The sequence below is a fragment of the Trichophyton benhamiae genome (genome assembly GCF_000151125.1).
Source record: "Trichophyton benhamiae CBS 112371 chromosome Unknown contig01145.0, whole genome shotgun sequence".
NCBI lineage: Eukaryota > Fungi > Ascomycota > Eurotiomycetes > Onygenales > Arthrodermataceae > Trichophyton > Trichophyton benhamiae.
This window is the reverse complement of record NW_003315111.1, coordinates 1,035,981-1,050,481: the sequence shown is the minus strand read 5'-3', so window position 1 is coordinate 1,050,481 and position 14,501 is coordinate 1,035,981. Positions and strand designations below refer to the sequence as shown.

The window sequence follows — 14,501 nt, the reverse complement described above, 5'->3', positions numbered from 1 at the left end:
AACCAACTAGTTGACCAACGCTTCGGCTCGGCCCGCGGAGCTTTGCAGCCTGAAACCGCCAGGCAATTGATACCCGCAGCCAAAATCCTTAGTTTTTCCCTGCTAATTGTTGGGTCTATCCACTTCTCACATAAAGTGAGACCAAGTGTGATGATAAATAATACTATATTCAGGAATCGGGCCATAGATTTTTTTTTTTCTTTTTTTAGATAAATTCTAGGAGGGACTAATCTTCTAACAAATTCCAAGTCCACATGTGGCGACGAGGAAGTGATTTCCGCCCACTGTAGAGCCATTCAACCTCGTCGCAGAGTAGTATTTCCTTGTGAGGCGAGTGTGAGGCGCTTCATATTGGGCCTATGCTACAGCGTAAGGCAGGGCCATTCCCTTAACACCTCCCCCGTAACCACCTCCCTATAGATGTGTTCTATGTCGCGATGCTAGGAGACCATCAACTAGCTCACTTCCTCTTTCATGATTTTCCTTTGTCAATGATTGACAACAAGCTCACGGTAAAAATAGAGTCTCCAGGACAGTATAACGTGACGTAGCGCGGTGGTTTGGGAGACGGTGATATCTTCACTATCATGAGTATTTAACTATTTCTTGCGTTGTGTCACATCCATTCGAACACCTTCAATTCCAACACTCTCTTGCTGAGGAATTCATGAGAAATGATGGTTCAATGTATTCACATGGAAAGTTTTGGCGAATGCCTGTATAGATGATTGGATGACATGAGATTATGCAGACGAAGTCCCTGAAAATGGCATTGAAACTTGCGAGAGCGGTGAGTTTTAGATGGGTATACCCTGAATTGCTCCATTCATCTCTCCCTCTGGTACGTTCGGTGTCCTCAATAGCTCCGCTGAGTCCTGTATCTCAGACCAAGACCACGGAGCTAGCTCTTGTAAGCCTCCGTTACCAAAATTGGCCTGTATTCGACGATAATAAATCAAATGGAGTTAGGTATATCTTTTCGCCACTGCTGCTATTAAGGGGATGATATGGAGATGCCAGAGGAGTCGGAGCAGGACTGTGGCATTCCATGGTAGGAGTCAAAATCGCGGCTCTGGTATCTGTGATACTGCTAAAGTCAGATAAAGAGTTAATAAGGAACCTTTGGCGGTATGCGTTGGATTCAAACAGCTGTGCCCTGGGATAATCGAGGCTTGTGACAGGAGCTGCTGTCGGCCAAATTCCATACCGACAATATGGCCTGAAAGGCAGTAACAGTGCATACTCTGTTTTGCATTTGATATCAAGGCAAGATCGATATAGAGCTCGGGGAAAACAACACCATGGTTAACGGCTCTTTCCTCGTTAAAAATTTCTCCACCTCTGGATGATCTTATTAATTAAACTGTATCCAGGCTTAGGAACCAAACGGCAGTAAAAAGACAGAGGTGATGTGGTTAAGAAGATACTGGCGTTGCTTTCACTGCCTTCTCATCAATAGTCATCCTTCGAACAACTCTGACCCAGCGTCTCCTTCTCCAGTCGCCAGCTCTGTCAACTTGTTTTGTGGCTTCTTCCCATTCAGGCTTGTCTTTTTGATTGGCACGCTTGCTCGTTTGGGCAGGCATTTGCGCGTTTCTTCGAGGGCTTTCCCACGAGTCCGTGTAAGCCAGGATATCGACAGCATGCTCGTCATCTGGCGTGTTAAACGGCAGATCCCATACCCAACCTCCCACTTCCTCACTGATGATGCCGTCATTGTTATCAGGTATTTCGAATTCCACCCCAGTAACCATACGTTCCATCACCCACTCTCGGCATTCAAGATCTAGTTCCCACTTTTTACTCTTCCAAACCCACCCAGGGGGAGGTCTGACATCCTCAAAAAATCGAGAGCCCCGAGGTCGATCTCCTGATATACGAGACGGACAAAGAGGGTCGTACGGCGTAGTCGTGAATAAAAAGGGCTCCCACTCTGGTGATGCCGAATACAAGGAGTACGTTTTATGCTGTAGCTCAAAGATCTCAACTTCGCGTTCCTCAGGCTCAGCAGAGAGGGATATAGCAGTTATTGAATCGAGGAGATCCATGATGCCAGAAACAGTTAAGGGTATGGAATATCCATAAATGTCGAAGGACTTCTTGTTGCCCTCAGCATTATTTTGAGAGGCACTATGAGATGCAATTGCACCTTTAACGGCCTCAAAAAAGGATTTTATGTTTGGATGATTGGACAGTATAAGGGCGTTTCCAGCAAAAAGCAACATAAGCCGCCAGGGCAAGAGGTGCGACACCAAAAAGACGGCACCCGCCAAGCCGGTACAGGCAATAAACAGGGAAGACGACAATTTTTCATCAGAGAAGTTTGTAGCAGGAGCAATGAGTGACACAGCTGCGTCGTGAAGGAGGGCAAAATCCGCCATGGAGTTTTGCAAATCTCGCATGTTATGGAAGAAATCCTTTGACGTCTCAGCAGCGGGTTTGATGGTTTTAGCTGGAGCAAGAGCTGGGCCCTCGTAGGAGTAGTATGGAGTTGTACTAGACGTTGAAGTTGAAGGAGGTGGTGGAGGGTGCCTTGTCAAGAAGGCGGGTATCATGATTAACAGAAGGACTAGAACAAATGGAAGCACTGCCAGTAAGTATGGATCGAGGCAGATAAAGGAGTAGACGCATATCAGGGACCATGTCTGGGTCCTGTGCCTCCAAGACAGCAGCTTAATCACGTTATACTGAAACTGAAAGACTATCCCGATTCTACTGATACTCAGCAATGGAGGTTTATCAAATAGTTGGCACGCAATATTTACTATACCTGGCATTAAAACGCCTGAAATTGTTGGTCATCGTGGGAAGGCTGAATGGGGGCCTTTCTGAGGATGTATCAACATCCTCACCTCCGTCCTTATCACTGCCAGCATCTTCTGATGGAACCAACTGTTGGAGGAACCTAATATCGGTTAGTGGGTGGGCAATATTCCTCACTTCTCGTGGAATGAAAAAGATAGAAGACTTGCCTGGCAAGCAACCGGTCCTGTAGCGATAGGCCGGGAGAAGTCTCCTCCTCTGCAGTGTCCGGCTTCACGAGAGGTTTCTTTTCCTCCACACTTCCCAAGGGCCGGGAGTCACCATCAATACCGTCATCCTGGCCAGAGAAGAGTTCTGCAGTGTATTCATCCATCTTCCCCGTCACTCTCTGGCATAGGTGCTCTTCTTCTTAACTTTATTCCCCTCTCTCTCTATGTAAAGTATGCATCTTCTATATCATGAAGTTGTTTGATATCGTTGTTTGCGCGGCGACGTCGCTGCTTGTCTTCCATGGATGCCCGACTACTTCCCAAAGCGGAAAGGCTAAGCATGTGATCTCGGCCGGAGGCGCTAACCTGATGAAGCTAGTCTTCATTATCTAATCTTAATTACATAATCTCAGGGCAGCGTCCCAAAGAGGCAAAAAGCGACCTCGTTCCTGTTTTTTCGCTTTTAATTTAATAAACTTGCGGCTGCGACAAACACGCAATTGAAACATCGCCATATAAAAATATCGTGACCAAGGCTGTTTGTTTGGATGCAGGCCGGGATATTCATTGTTTCCTGCCCTTGTGAGGGTCTGCCGGTGGCAAGTGGCTTTTCTATAGCGGATTAACTAACGACCAACGCCCGCTTGATCTTGTCAAGGTAGAGCTCCACCAACCACTCAGAGTTGAGAGTTTCCTGTACCTACATGGGGGTTTTGTACCTCACTGACCAGGTTGCTTTTTGATGCTTGATCCACCAGAGACTCGAACGATACAAAATCCCTTTCGACAAACAAGAAATCTCACTTTTGGCCTGCTCGCGTTCAGCCCACCGATTTCGCAGGTCGGTGGATGTCCAAACGAGGACGGGACAAGTTCCAGAAGGGCAACAGCAATAATAACAGCTCCTGGGCCAGTTGTGATTCAAAGTCTTCGACATCATGACGCGGTAGCAGCATAACAGGAATGAGCCAGTCGCTTCCGCTGCCGTCCATCTCTTTACAGTCCTTGACCGAGAGTTATCCGGCGGTGGTCACCCCTGAGCGTGCGGGCTAGACAACCTCTCCACCATTATCAGGTGTGTCAGGTCACCTGCGTTATACGTTGGATGCCACCGCGCAAGAACAGCAATCCTGACGTACCAGTCAAACGTTCCGGTCATCCCTCGACAACATGCCGGCGGACATGACGTCCCAGAGATTGCCGGCCGTGACGCAGCAGCCAGTACAGCACCACTCGAACCCTTCTGAGCCTTCTAGATCCAATGAAACTCGATTTTATGGTGATAAAACACCCCCTAGTCATTGCTAACCTTGAATGTTGATTTTTTTTTTTCTCCATCTTCAAGCAAATGTGTGCTAATCTTATATTCATACGTTATAGCTCAAACAAATCGCCAGCCGCTGCAAAGGAACTCGCCGATCGTCCCGGTTACCAACCAGACATCGTTTTCTTCTCTGCATTCTCGTGAAAGCGCCGACCAGCAAATCGAGGGAACAACTTCAAAGCGGAGGAAGTCGATTCGGGATTGCAGTCCAACAATCGGCGGGCCGGTATCATCGCGACGGTATATTATCTCCTTCCCTTGATCACCAATTATAGAAGCAAACTGTCTGATGCGTATTTTCGTTCTTTTCATAGCACAACGACACACTACCATTCGAACTCCCAGAACAAATCTGAAACGCCGTTCCCGAATGTGGTTCGTCTTCTGCTGCCAAGACAAAATATATGTTTACAGAATACTAATTTTGATAAAGATTGGCAACCATACGCCCCCAGAGAGCAGTGAATTCCTTCCAGCAATAAATTTCGATGATTTCCATAACAGTATCTCCTCAAGAGAACCGAGTCTTAGCCACTTCCCTATGCCAGGTCAACTTGTAGCTGGCATTGGATCTGCTCCATCTCCCCCCAAATCAACAACGCGTTGGTCGACTACAACCACTTCCGCCTCTGGCCCTAAACCTGCTCGGCCAAATACCCTCAACAGAAGACAAAGCAATGCTCAGAAGCCCGACCTTGAAGGTGTTGGTACAGGTATAAGTGTAGGTGGGGTACATAATTCAACGGGGCCAACGCCTGGTCCTATAAGTACGCGTACAAGGCGACAAAGTCATGCTACACCTCCAGTCTCCTCCACTGCAGGCCCTAGGCAACCCCGGAAATCTATTGGACCTGGTGCTTCAGTTACGTCTCAAGCAAACGGTGACGATGGCCCTCCTCGAAGGCGTCAGAGCTTTGCAAAGAGAAATGCAACAGGGGAAATACGGGTGAATACCAATGTAAATCGTGGTAATCATCAACCTACGGAACAACCCAGTGGCCCTTCTTTTCTAAACACAACTAGGAGCCAGAAAGCAAAATCCCTGCAGCCTGTTAGCCGTGGAAACAGAGAGAACCAAATCACCCCTGGCGGCTCCGATCATTCTCGGTCTTCGTCAAATACTGCCATCCAGACTCCGGGGAAAGGAACCGTGGCATTAAACACGACTCCGTCGTCGAAACGGTCTTCAATGATGCCACACCACCCAACTGGCCTAGGCGCAAGAACAATTTCTCCCACAGATGCTCGAAGGATGAAGCGAATGTCTCTTGTTCCTAATCCGCCTCCGATCCCACAGCGCTCGCCTACCCAACTAGAGTTAACCTCTCCTCGCCCACGTTCCTCAGCACCATCTCCTTCTATGATACCTCGGAAAAGCGTAACACCCTCATCGGCACGTACTACACCAGACCCTCACCGAAAATCTTATAGCTCAGGAGTATCCCTCTCATCAAATACAACTTATAACTCTGCTAGGAATTCCAGTGGCTCTCTACAGGGTCGGCTTTCACAGACTATATCAACTTCTAGACTTCCAACTCCGAAACCACGGACAGAGCATTCAAATCAGGAAGAAGAGGAAGTTCCACCTGTTCCTGCAATCCCAAAGGCGTACGAATCACCCAAAAACGAAGCTCACCTATCCCAAACTTTTACCCCAAGACAGACCAGCATGCCCTTCGAACTCGAAGCGAGGAGACAAGCGCCAAAAGACATACCTTCTGCCACGGAAGTTGAAGCGCCATCTACACCTGCTCATCAAACTTCCCTAGGGGACACCATGATGCAACATGACAACCGTGCCTTTAGTTCTGAATTTAAACCACGAGCCACTGTCACTCATGGGAAGAGAAGCCTTCAACCACTGAAACTACCGCCACTCAATTTAATGCCTTTGAGCGCTCCTGTTGCGAGTAAAATTAATGCCCTACGAGATAAGGAGCCAAAGGACCCTACTCCTAACCAGTCTACTACACCTCCTCCTCCTCCTCGCCAAACTGTGGCAAAGACCCCAAGCACTCCTATGACAGCCTCTAAAACTAGCTTTTCTCATGTTCCCCAGGAACATACGCCAATGCCCGCCCACACGTCTAGAAGCAACAGTTCGCAGTTTATTCTACCTTATCAAACCGGCTACCGTTCTCAAAACAGTTCAAGCGCTCTGGACTTCATGGGATTATCTTCTAACCGAACTATTTCGCCATATATATCTTCATCATTGCCTCGAGGTACTGATGAAATGAACTCTATGCGTGACAAAGTGGTTTCCAAGCCTTCTACCAACAAATTGACTGGCCCACGCCCACAAACCCAGTTCTCTACAATTTCTGCCTCCGAGTCTTTCAACTTCAAATATGAACCAGATACTATAGAACCTAATCCTAGCCCTACCGTTGTACCGCCCTCACCGCAAAGAAAGATAAGCCTCGACCAAACTAGACACACTGGATGCAATGATACAGGAACGGCAGATAATGCCAAATTTGAGAATATGCCCCCTCCCAAACTGCCCGCCTCAGCCTCCGTCAATAATCTATCACGAACCAGCCCTGCATCAAATACGAATTTTGCGCCGGCCAAGCGAAAACAATCTATCTCAAATGTGGTTGCCAGCATTTCTTCACGAAGGAACAAGAGTATAACAGGCGAGCCAGGGCCGACAGTTGTGACCCAGTCATCTACGGAAATAGTTGATGAGGCGCAACCGAACAAAAGTTCTTCATCATCCTCACTTCTGAACCCTGTACAACGGCTACTTGGAGGGCCGCGCCCGCCCCCCGCCCCAGCATCTGCAAAGCCTCGAGTTGAGGAAGGAGAACTTGACCGTGATGACCTCATAGCTGAAGAGGAAATGCGGAAGCTTGGAAGCAAGCGAAAAGATTTTGAGTCGGCAGCAAGGGAATTGGATGAACTTCGGCGAAGAGCTGGTCCTAAGGAACGGGCTTCTCCAGCTCAAGCCCTAAAGATTGCAAGTCTTAATATCTTTGAACGAGGAGAAATTATTGACTATAAGGACATCTACTTCTGCGGTACTCACAAAGCCAAGAAGCATGTCGGCGATCTTAATGCTCAGACCGCCAATTTTGGCTATGATGATGAACGTGGAGACTATAACATAGTTATCGGCGATCATATTGCTTATCGATATGAAGTTGTCGATGTCCTTGGGAAAGGCAGCTTCGGTCAAGTCGTACGTTGCGTTGATCACAAGACTGGCACCCTTGTTGCCGTCAAGATTATTCGTAACAAAAAACGTTTCCATCAACAGGCACTAGTTGAGGTGAATATTCTTCAAAAACTGAAAGAATGGGTATGCCATCCCCTTTACCTAAATACAATGGCCAATCTAATATAATTTAGGATCCACAAAACCGCCACAGTGTTGTCAACTTCACGCAAAGTTTTTATTTCCGTGGACACCTCTGCATATCTACGGAGCTACTGGGTATCAATCTTTATGAGTTTATCAAGGCTCATGATTTCCGAGGATTCTCCCTCAAAATTATTCGTCGTTTCACTAAACAGATGTTAATGTCTCTGGTGCTCCTTCAAAATCACAAAGTTGTGCATTGTGACATGAAACCCGAAAATGTACTTCTCGTACATCCGCTCCGTGGAGATATTAAGGTCATTGACTTTGGATCAAGTTGCTTTGAGAATGAAAAGGTGTATACATATATCCAGAGTCGTTTCTACCGCTCCCCAGAAGTTATTCTTGGCATGTCGTACGGAATGCCAATTGACATGTGGTCTCTTGGCTGCATTCTCGCGGAGCTATATACTGGGTATCCACTGTTTCCCGGCGAGAACGAGCAAGAGCAGTTGGCCTGTATCATGGAAATATTCGGACCCCCTGAGAAGCACCTTATCGAGAAGAGTACTAGGAAGAAACTGTTCTTCGACTCCTCTGGAAAACCTCGTTTGACTGTCTCGTCAAAGGGGCGCCGGCGCAAACCTAGCTCAACTGATCTTCGACAGGCTCTTAAATGTGATAATCCTGCGTTCCTAGATTTCATTGCTCGCTGCTTGAGATGGGACCCTGCTCGCAGAATGACACCGCGCGATGCTATGCAACATGAATTCATTACTGGTATTAGAGCTCCCCCCCGCTCCACCCGCTCTCTGCACCATTCGCATTCCCAGTCACCCGTCAAACGATTTGCATCTACCAGTGCTACATTAAATGGTCGGCCCCTTCCAAACCCTCCTTCCACAGCTTCAAGCAGCGACGGAACACGTCTTCGGGACTCCTCAACCAATTCTCCCGTTAAGCATGGCTTACCCAAGCGCCACTCTACCTTCCACCACACATCCACAACGACGACGGCCAATCCGGGGGCGACCCCAAAGCGGGCGTCAAACATCCCTCCGTCAGGTGGCTCCGCTTTGCCTCGTGTGACGCCGAGGAATGCTAGCGGGAAGCCAGACCTTGCAGCCGCGGCAGCAACAACCAGCTTGGTAAGCTGATGCAAACAGCGTTCCTTCCCTTGCTAAATGGGCAACCCTCCTGCCCTCTTTTTTTAACCCTCCCTTTCCTTCTATGGTGGTAATATTGGATATCTAACGTCATGTAATGGTGCAGAAGACAAAGGTATAATAGGAATGATGTATGATGTTCCAAGGTTGCGACGAACGCAACTGCTTTTTTTGCCCGCGCTGGTCTCCGTAGCAAGGTTTGAACGAGTTAACCAATACGAGTCCATTGATTTGGCTTTACGATGATCAAAGGATCGATGTGTTGAGTGATGTTTATGTTATTTATGTTTACTTGCCACTACACTGGCATTTTCTCTCCAGCCATTTCTTCCTTACCCCATACCCCTATATTCTTTTTTAACATTATTTACTTTGCCTTTCACTTCTCTTTCTCTTCGACATTGCTTCATTTCTTGTTTCTATTTAAATACTGGCATTGCATGCGTGCATCTGTTTTGAGTCACTGCAATGTGTTAACAAACTTGCGTTGCCTATTATGCTTTTTTAATAATGCCCTGTTCCTGAACTTCTCGCATTTTATAACTTTTGCCCTATGCTATTCTTTGAAGGCTTGGATAAAGATATACGGCCATACATCATCTGCATCGCATCGGTTCGTTATTTCTGCTTCTTCTACTCCTTTGGTGCTAAATCGAACACAGGATGTTATTGCCCTCGTCACCAGTTCGAAAGATGAAACCTTTACCTTTGCCACAATATTTATACAGTATACAGTCCTCAATACCGAGTACACATAGACATATATGTATATATACATATAATGTGGATTTGCCCTTAGCACTCTCTCAATCCTCCCTTCGCTTTGGTTACTCGCATCCCATGCTGCCTTCTTTGGGCTGCTCGGCACAAGCATATATCACGTGAGATGTGATACCCGAGACGGTTAGTACACTGGCGGATAGTCTAGCCTTATGTAGTTTAGATCAGGGCCCTTTGGATACCTGGCCTTTTCTGCTGCTGACTAAGCGAATCAAGCTAGCACGAAATGAGAGAAACAGCAACCGGCGGGTTGAAGCTGGGGTTATTCAGATATCAAAATGCTGGCGACGGCCGCATATTCGCCGTTAAGGAAGTAGCCCATTTCATTACCGACACTACTCTTAGAGCAGTTGATGTCTGTGCTGGACGAGCTGATATATATGCGATCTCATTGGCCGCTATCCAATGAACGGATTTGCGCGTGATGGCCTTGACGAGGCCAACTTTGGAGCGCCTGATGGCATTGCAACCAAACTAAAGACATTTGATGCCTTTCGTAAGTTTTAACAAAATTAATGTGCCTGTCAATATTTAGATTACATACTAATCGACCGCTTACAGCAAAGACGAAGCCCTCATATACCTCCACCAGCCGTGGTGGCGGGCTGTGGACAATTTTTGTAGCTATCATCTGCACCATCCTCTCCTGCTCCGAGCTCATAACGTGGTATCGCGGCCATGAAAATCATCACTTCAGTGTTGAAAGAGGGGTATCACAGGAGATGCAACTCAACATCGACACTGTCGTCGCTATGCCCTGCGATGATGTCCGAATAAACATCCAAGATGCGGCTGGTGACCATATTTTGGCTGGAGATTTATTAACGCAAGAGCCCACTAGCTGGGGCGCTTGGAACAGGGAAATGAATCAACGGCGTAGTGGAGGAAGCCCTGAGTATCAGACGCTGAACAAGGAGGATTCTCTCCGGTTGGAAGAACAGGAAGAGGATCTCCATGTCGAACACGTCTTGGGCGAAGTAAGGAGAAGCCGAAAAAAGAAGTTCCCAAAGTCCCCCAAGCTGAAAAAATCCGATGCAGTGGACTCATGCAGGGTGTTTGGAAGTTTAGAGGGCAATAAAGTGCAAGGAAACTTACATATCACGGCTCGAGGCTTTGGATATTTTGAATGGGGAAGGGCTACTAACCCTCACAGTATGTCACTCTTACAGCCTATTATAACCTGCATTCACGGAGATGCCAAAAACCTAACCGATCAGCTAACTAAATTGTTTCCAGGCCTAAATTTTACCCACCTCATCACCGAGCTCTCATTCGGCCCCCATTATGGCCGTCTTCTCAATCCACTTGATAAGACGGTTTCCTCAACATCCATAAATTTCTATAAATACCAATATCACCTCTCGGTTGTTCCAACAATATATACAAAGTCCGGCCACATTGATCCTAATCGTCGGTCTCTTCCAGACACGAGCACTATAACGGCAAAGGATTCCAAAACGACCGTTTCAACAAACCAATATGCGGTAACCTCATACTCCCAGCCGATACAACCTCGCATCGACGCTACTCCAGGTATATTTTTCAAATATAATATCGAGCCAATTCTCCTAATTGTTAGCCAAGAGCGGGACAGCCTATTAGCCCTAATGGTCAGACTAGTCAATGTCGTATCTGGTGTGCTCGTTACCGGTGGCTGGCTGTTTCAAATCGGGTCCTGGGCCATGGAAACCATGAGGAAGAGAAGAAGACTCACATCAGATGGCTTATTAACAGGGAAACACGCAACAGATTAGTGGGTTGTCTCTGGCCCATGTGGCTGGATCGTGACGCATAAGATCCTGTTTTAATCTCCAGTCTTCTACTCATCCCATTTCTCCCCATTTTTCTTTTCTCTGTTAATTGTTTCCTATTTTTTTTTCCTCCCCTTTGCTTGCCTTCATCTCTTTTTGGAAATATGAATCGTCGGAGTTGGGGCGGTAGATTGCATTTCGAGAATATGATGTTACACCTATACTTTTTTTTGATCTCGGTTCTCAACAGACCAAAATATTCAGGGGTTGTGGGACATCCATGAATTAGCGCAAGAACAGCTCACTACCAAGCTATTTATCCCGAGAACCCTGCTTCTAGTTCAGTCAGCAGTCTTCATTCTGAGCCCGTGGAGGATCTGCCCTTTCGCACTTCAAGGGGTAAAAAAACTCCCGAGAACTCCGGGTAGCCTGGACCGCTCCCTTTGACCAGCAGCAGCGTACGAAGCTTAGAAAAGATATGCCACGCATTGCGCCGCAAAGTTCTCCATCCCCCAGCCCGGACGGGTCAGAGGCCCCTGTTCCGCGAGCGGTCTTGCCCACGCACACTAAATTTATTCACCAATTGCATGTGATGATAAGCCCAAGTTCTCGCGGAGTACAGCTGCTTCCTTTAACATCAATGCAGGTGCTGCACCACACAGTCACTAGCTGTCAATGTACTAGTCCTGTAATATCTTGCGGATGCAAGGGCAGACTTGCGAGCAACCTTTCCGAGCTAAATGACGCATAATATCTTCCGCGTCGCATTTACACGGGTGTGCAACCAATAATGAACCCCCGGCTCGCGGTTGCATTTGAAATGGTTTCTTGGAGAACGTGGAGCCTTTGACAGCATGTATGCAAGATATCCCCCATTGTCAGTATCTGTTACGCCGGTCTTACGGTTTTCTTCTGCTCTCCCATCTGCACAGCATGGTTTGGATATCTGTGCTGATGACGCAGTACTTCTTTTTGGAAACGTGTTGCTCTGCCTCTTGATAACTGAAATGAGCGGGTGATCCTTGTTTGAGTGGCTCTGGCCTCTTTGATCTAGATTGGTTTGCCTGGTAACGAGTCTTTTCCCTGTCATGAATGCCTATATCGTGAGATGTTTAGGCCGTGACCTTCCTTCTTCCGCCCTCCTTGGCTGTTGAATTGAGAACCCCTGCCTCCAGCCGGTAGAACATGGGTCTGATCCCACTGCTTTCTTGGTTTTTTACTTTCTTCTGGAAGCCGGAATCTCATATTGGCGGTTACACACATAATCTAGTCTCTTGCCCATCCAACCATCCATTGATCATTCCTCCCCCCCTCCTTCCCAACTAGTTACTGGTCGCAATGTTTTCATATCTAGGAAATAAGATAACCAGATGGCTTGGGTGCGGTGTAAAACCGAAATCCATTTCAACAGGAACAGATACCCCGGAAGCAACAGCCATAGATTCAAACAGCAATCTAGGGAAGACTAAACCGGTGATCCTCATCATTCATGGCGCATGGCAGCATCCAGCGTATTATCAGACCTTTGTCCAAGTGTTACAGTCACGAGGTTATGAGACGCATTGCCCGCGTTTACCGAGTTGCAATGGCCAGGTTCCGCCTACAAAGTCACTCGAAGATGATGTCCACTTCATTCGCCAATTCACAGCTCAGCTTACAAACGCTGGCAAGTTAGTTGATGTCATTATGCATTCGTATGGCGGGATAGTTGGAACCGACGCGCTTTGTAAATTTGGTATTGCGGAGAGATCCAGAAGAGGATTTGCTGGTGGAGTAAGGAATCTGATATACCTGACAAGCTTTGTGCCTCATAAAGGACAGAGTTTGGTAGGAATCTTCGAAGGCCAATCGTTACCAACTGTTAAGATTAACGTAAGTCCAAGTCGACTTGATTTTGACACTGCTTTTTCTTTGTCATTCTCGCGCACTTTTCGTACATTCCCCTGATTTTCCATGAAATGTATATACTGATATCCTCGATCAATTGTTAGGAAGAAACGAACCTCATATCAGCAACCGATCCAATTCCGATGTTTTACAGCGACTTGCCGAGTGAAGAAGCAGAGTACTGGGTGAAACAAATGGTTGCTCACCCGTATTCGGCGCAGTCCACTCCAGTCAGCAATGAAGCATTTCGAGAACTGCCGACCTCATACATTGTTTGCGAGAACGATAAGGGTATCTTGCCTGAAGTGCAGCAAATGATGATTGATAGACTCAAGGTTGCTGGTGTTGATGTGCAGGTCAAACGATGCAGCGGAAGCCATAGCCCTTTCCTAAGCATGCCCAATGTCACGGCAGATATCATCGAAAATATTTCAAATGCGTGACATCTTGCTCTCAGCATCGTCTTACCTTCCAAGAAATGGTGGAAATATGAGATATGGTACAGAGTACAATTCGTCCAATGCCCATGAAAGTCGCACCATGATATACGAATTATGGAAGCCGCTTCATCCCTCCTCTCATTTCCCACTGTTTCACGCTGTCCCATGTATTTATTGACCAACATCGATGTCTGGTCGATGTGAAAAGATTTGTTTGTCCAACAGTGAAAATTATTGACTACGGGCGGGATAAACCTTAAAAGCAACCGTCTATTAATTACGTAACTAAGTTTAATGTCACGTGCAGTTATCAACTGGAGGAACTTGTTAACGACATGAAACAATTATTGAGTGAAACAAGACAAAATATAAGATCTCATCAGCCTGACATTGAATGAATCGTTTTCCATCGCATTTTCTCAGGGAGGCCGTAATTCTCATGCTAAGGAGGCTTCCAATTATACCACTTATGTGCTGTTTAGACATAGACAACAACTGCAGCCATTGCGACCACTGCACCCACGGCCTGAGGGAGAGGAACACGAACATACCCGGCGGCACCCGTGTACTGTGCTGGAGGTGCAGTACCCGATGTCCGTGGTCCATCGCAATGCCAGTGGTCACCGTGGGGCTCGCAGCCGACGGACTCTGTTGGGCTAGGCTTCAGAGTCTTAGTGCTTGATCCGGTAGGATAAGGTGCAGTAGAGGTCGTGACACGAGGTCCATCGCAATGCCAGTGGTCACCGTGGGGCTCGCAGCCGACGGATTCAGTTGGGCTAGGCTTCAGAGACTTGGTGCTTGATCCGGTAGGATGAGGTGCAGCAGATGAAGTGACGCGAGGTCCATCACAATGCCAGTGGTCTCCGTGGGG

At 47.2% G+C, this 14,501-nt stretch overlaps 4 protein-coding genes across 4 annotated transcripts; 3 read left to right on the top strand and 1 right to left on the bottom strand.

The window, feature by feature from the left end:
- Positions 1-1,415: 1,415 nt before the first annotated feature.
- Positions 1,416-3,136, bottom strand: ARB_05748 (uncharacterized protein; the record flags this gene model as incomplete). The annotated part of the gene is made up of 3 exons (XM_003016303.1): positions 1,416-2,569; positions 2,766-2,905; positions 2,973-3,136. 3 exons carry the CDS (start codon positions 3,134-3,136, stop codon positions 1,416-1,418), a joined length of 1,458 nt encoding a protein of 485 aa, XP_003016349.1.
- Positions 3,137-4,585: 1,449 nt separating this feature from the next.
- Positions 4,586-8,763, top strand: ARB_05747 (uncharacterized protein; the record flags this gene model as incomplete). The annotated part of the gene is made up of 3 exons (XM_003016302.1): positions 4,586-5,009; positions 5,103-7,606; positions 7,657-8,763. The coding sequence occupies 3 exons, from the start codon at positions 4,586-4,588 to the stop codon at positions 8,761-8,763; spliced, it is 4,035 nt and encodes a 1,344-aa protein (XP_003016348.1).
- Positions 8,764-9,957: 1,194 nt separating this feature from the next.
- On the top strand, positions 9,958-11,306 carry ARB_05746 (uncharacterized protein; the record flags this gene model as incomplete). Its single annotated transcript, XM_003016301.1, has 2 exons — positions 9,958-10,048; positions 10,114-11,306. 2 exons carry the CDS (start codon positions 9,958-9,960, stop codon positions 11,304-11,306), a joined length of 1,284 nt encoding a protein of 427 aa, XP_003016347.1.
- Positions 11,307-12,641: 1,335 nt separating this feature from the next.
- On the top strand, positions 12,642-13,633 carry ARB_05745 (uncharacterized protein; the record flags this gene model as incomplete). Its single annotated transcript, XM_003016300.1, has 2 exons — positions 12,642-13,175; positions 13,295-13,633. The coding sequence occupies 2 exons, from the start codon at positions 12,642-12,644 to the stop codon at positions 13,631-13,633; spliced, it is 873 nt and encodes a 290-aa protein (XP_003016346.1).
- Between the last annotated feature and the right edge of the window lie 868 nt (positions 13,634-14,501).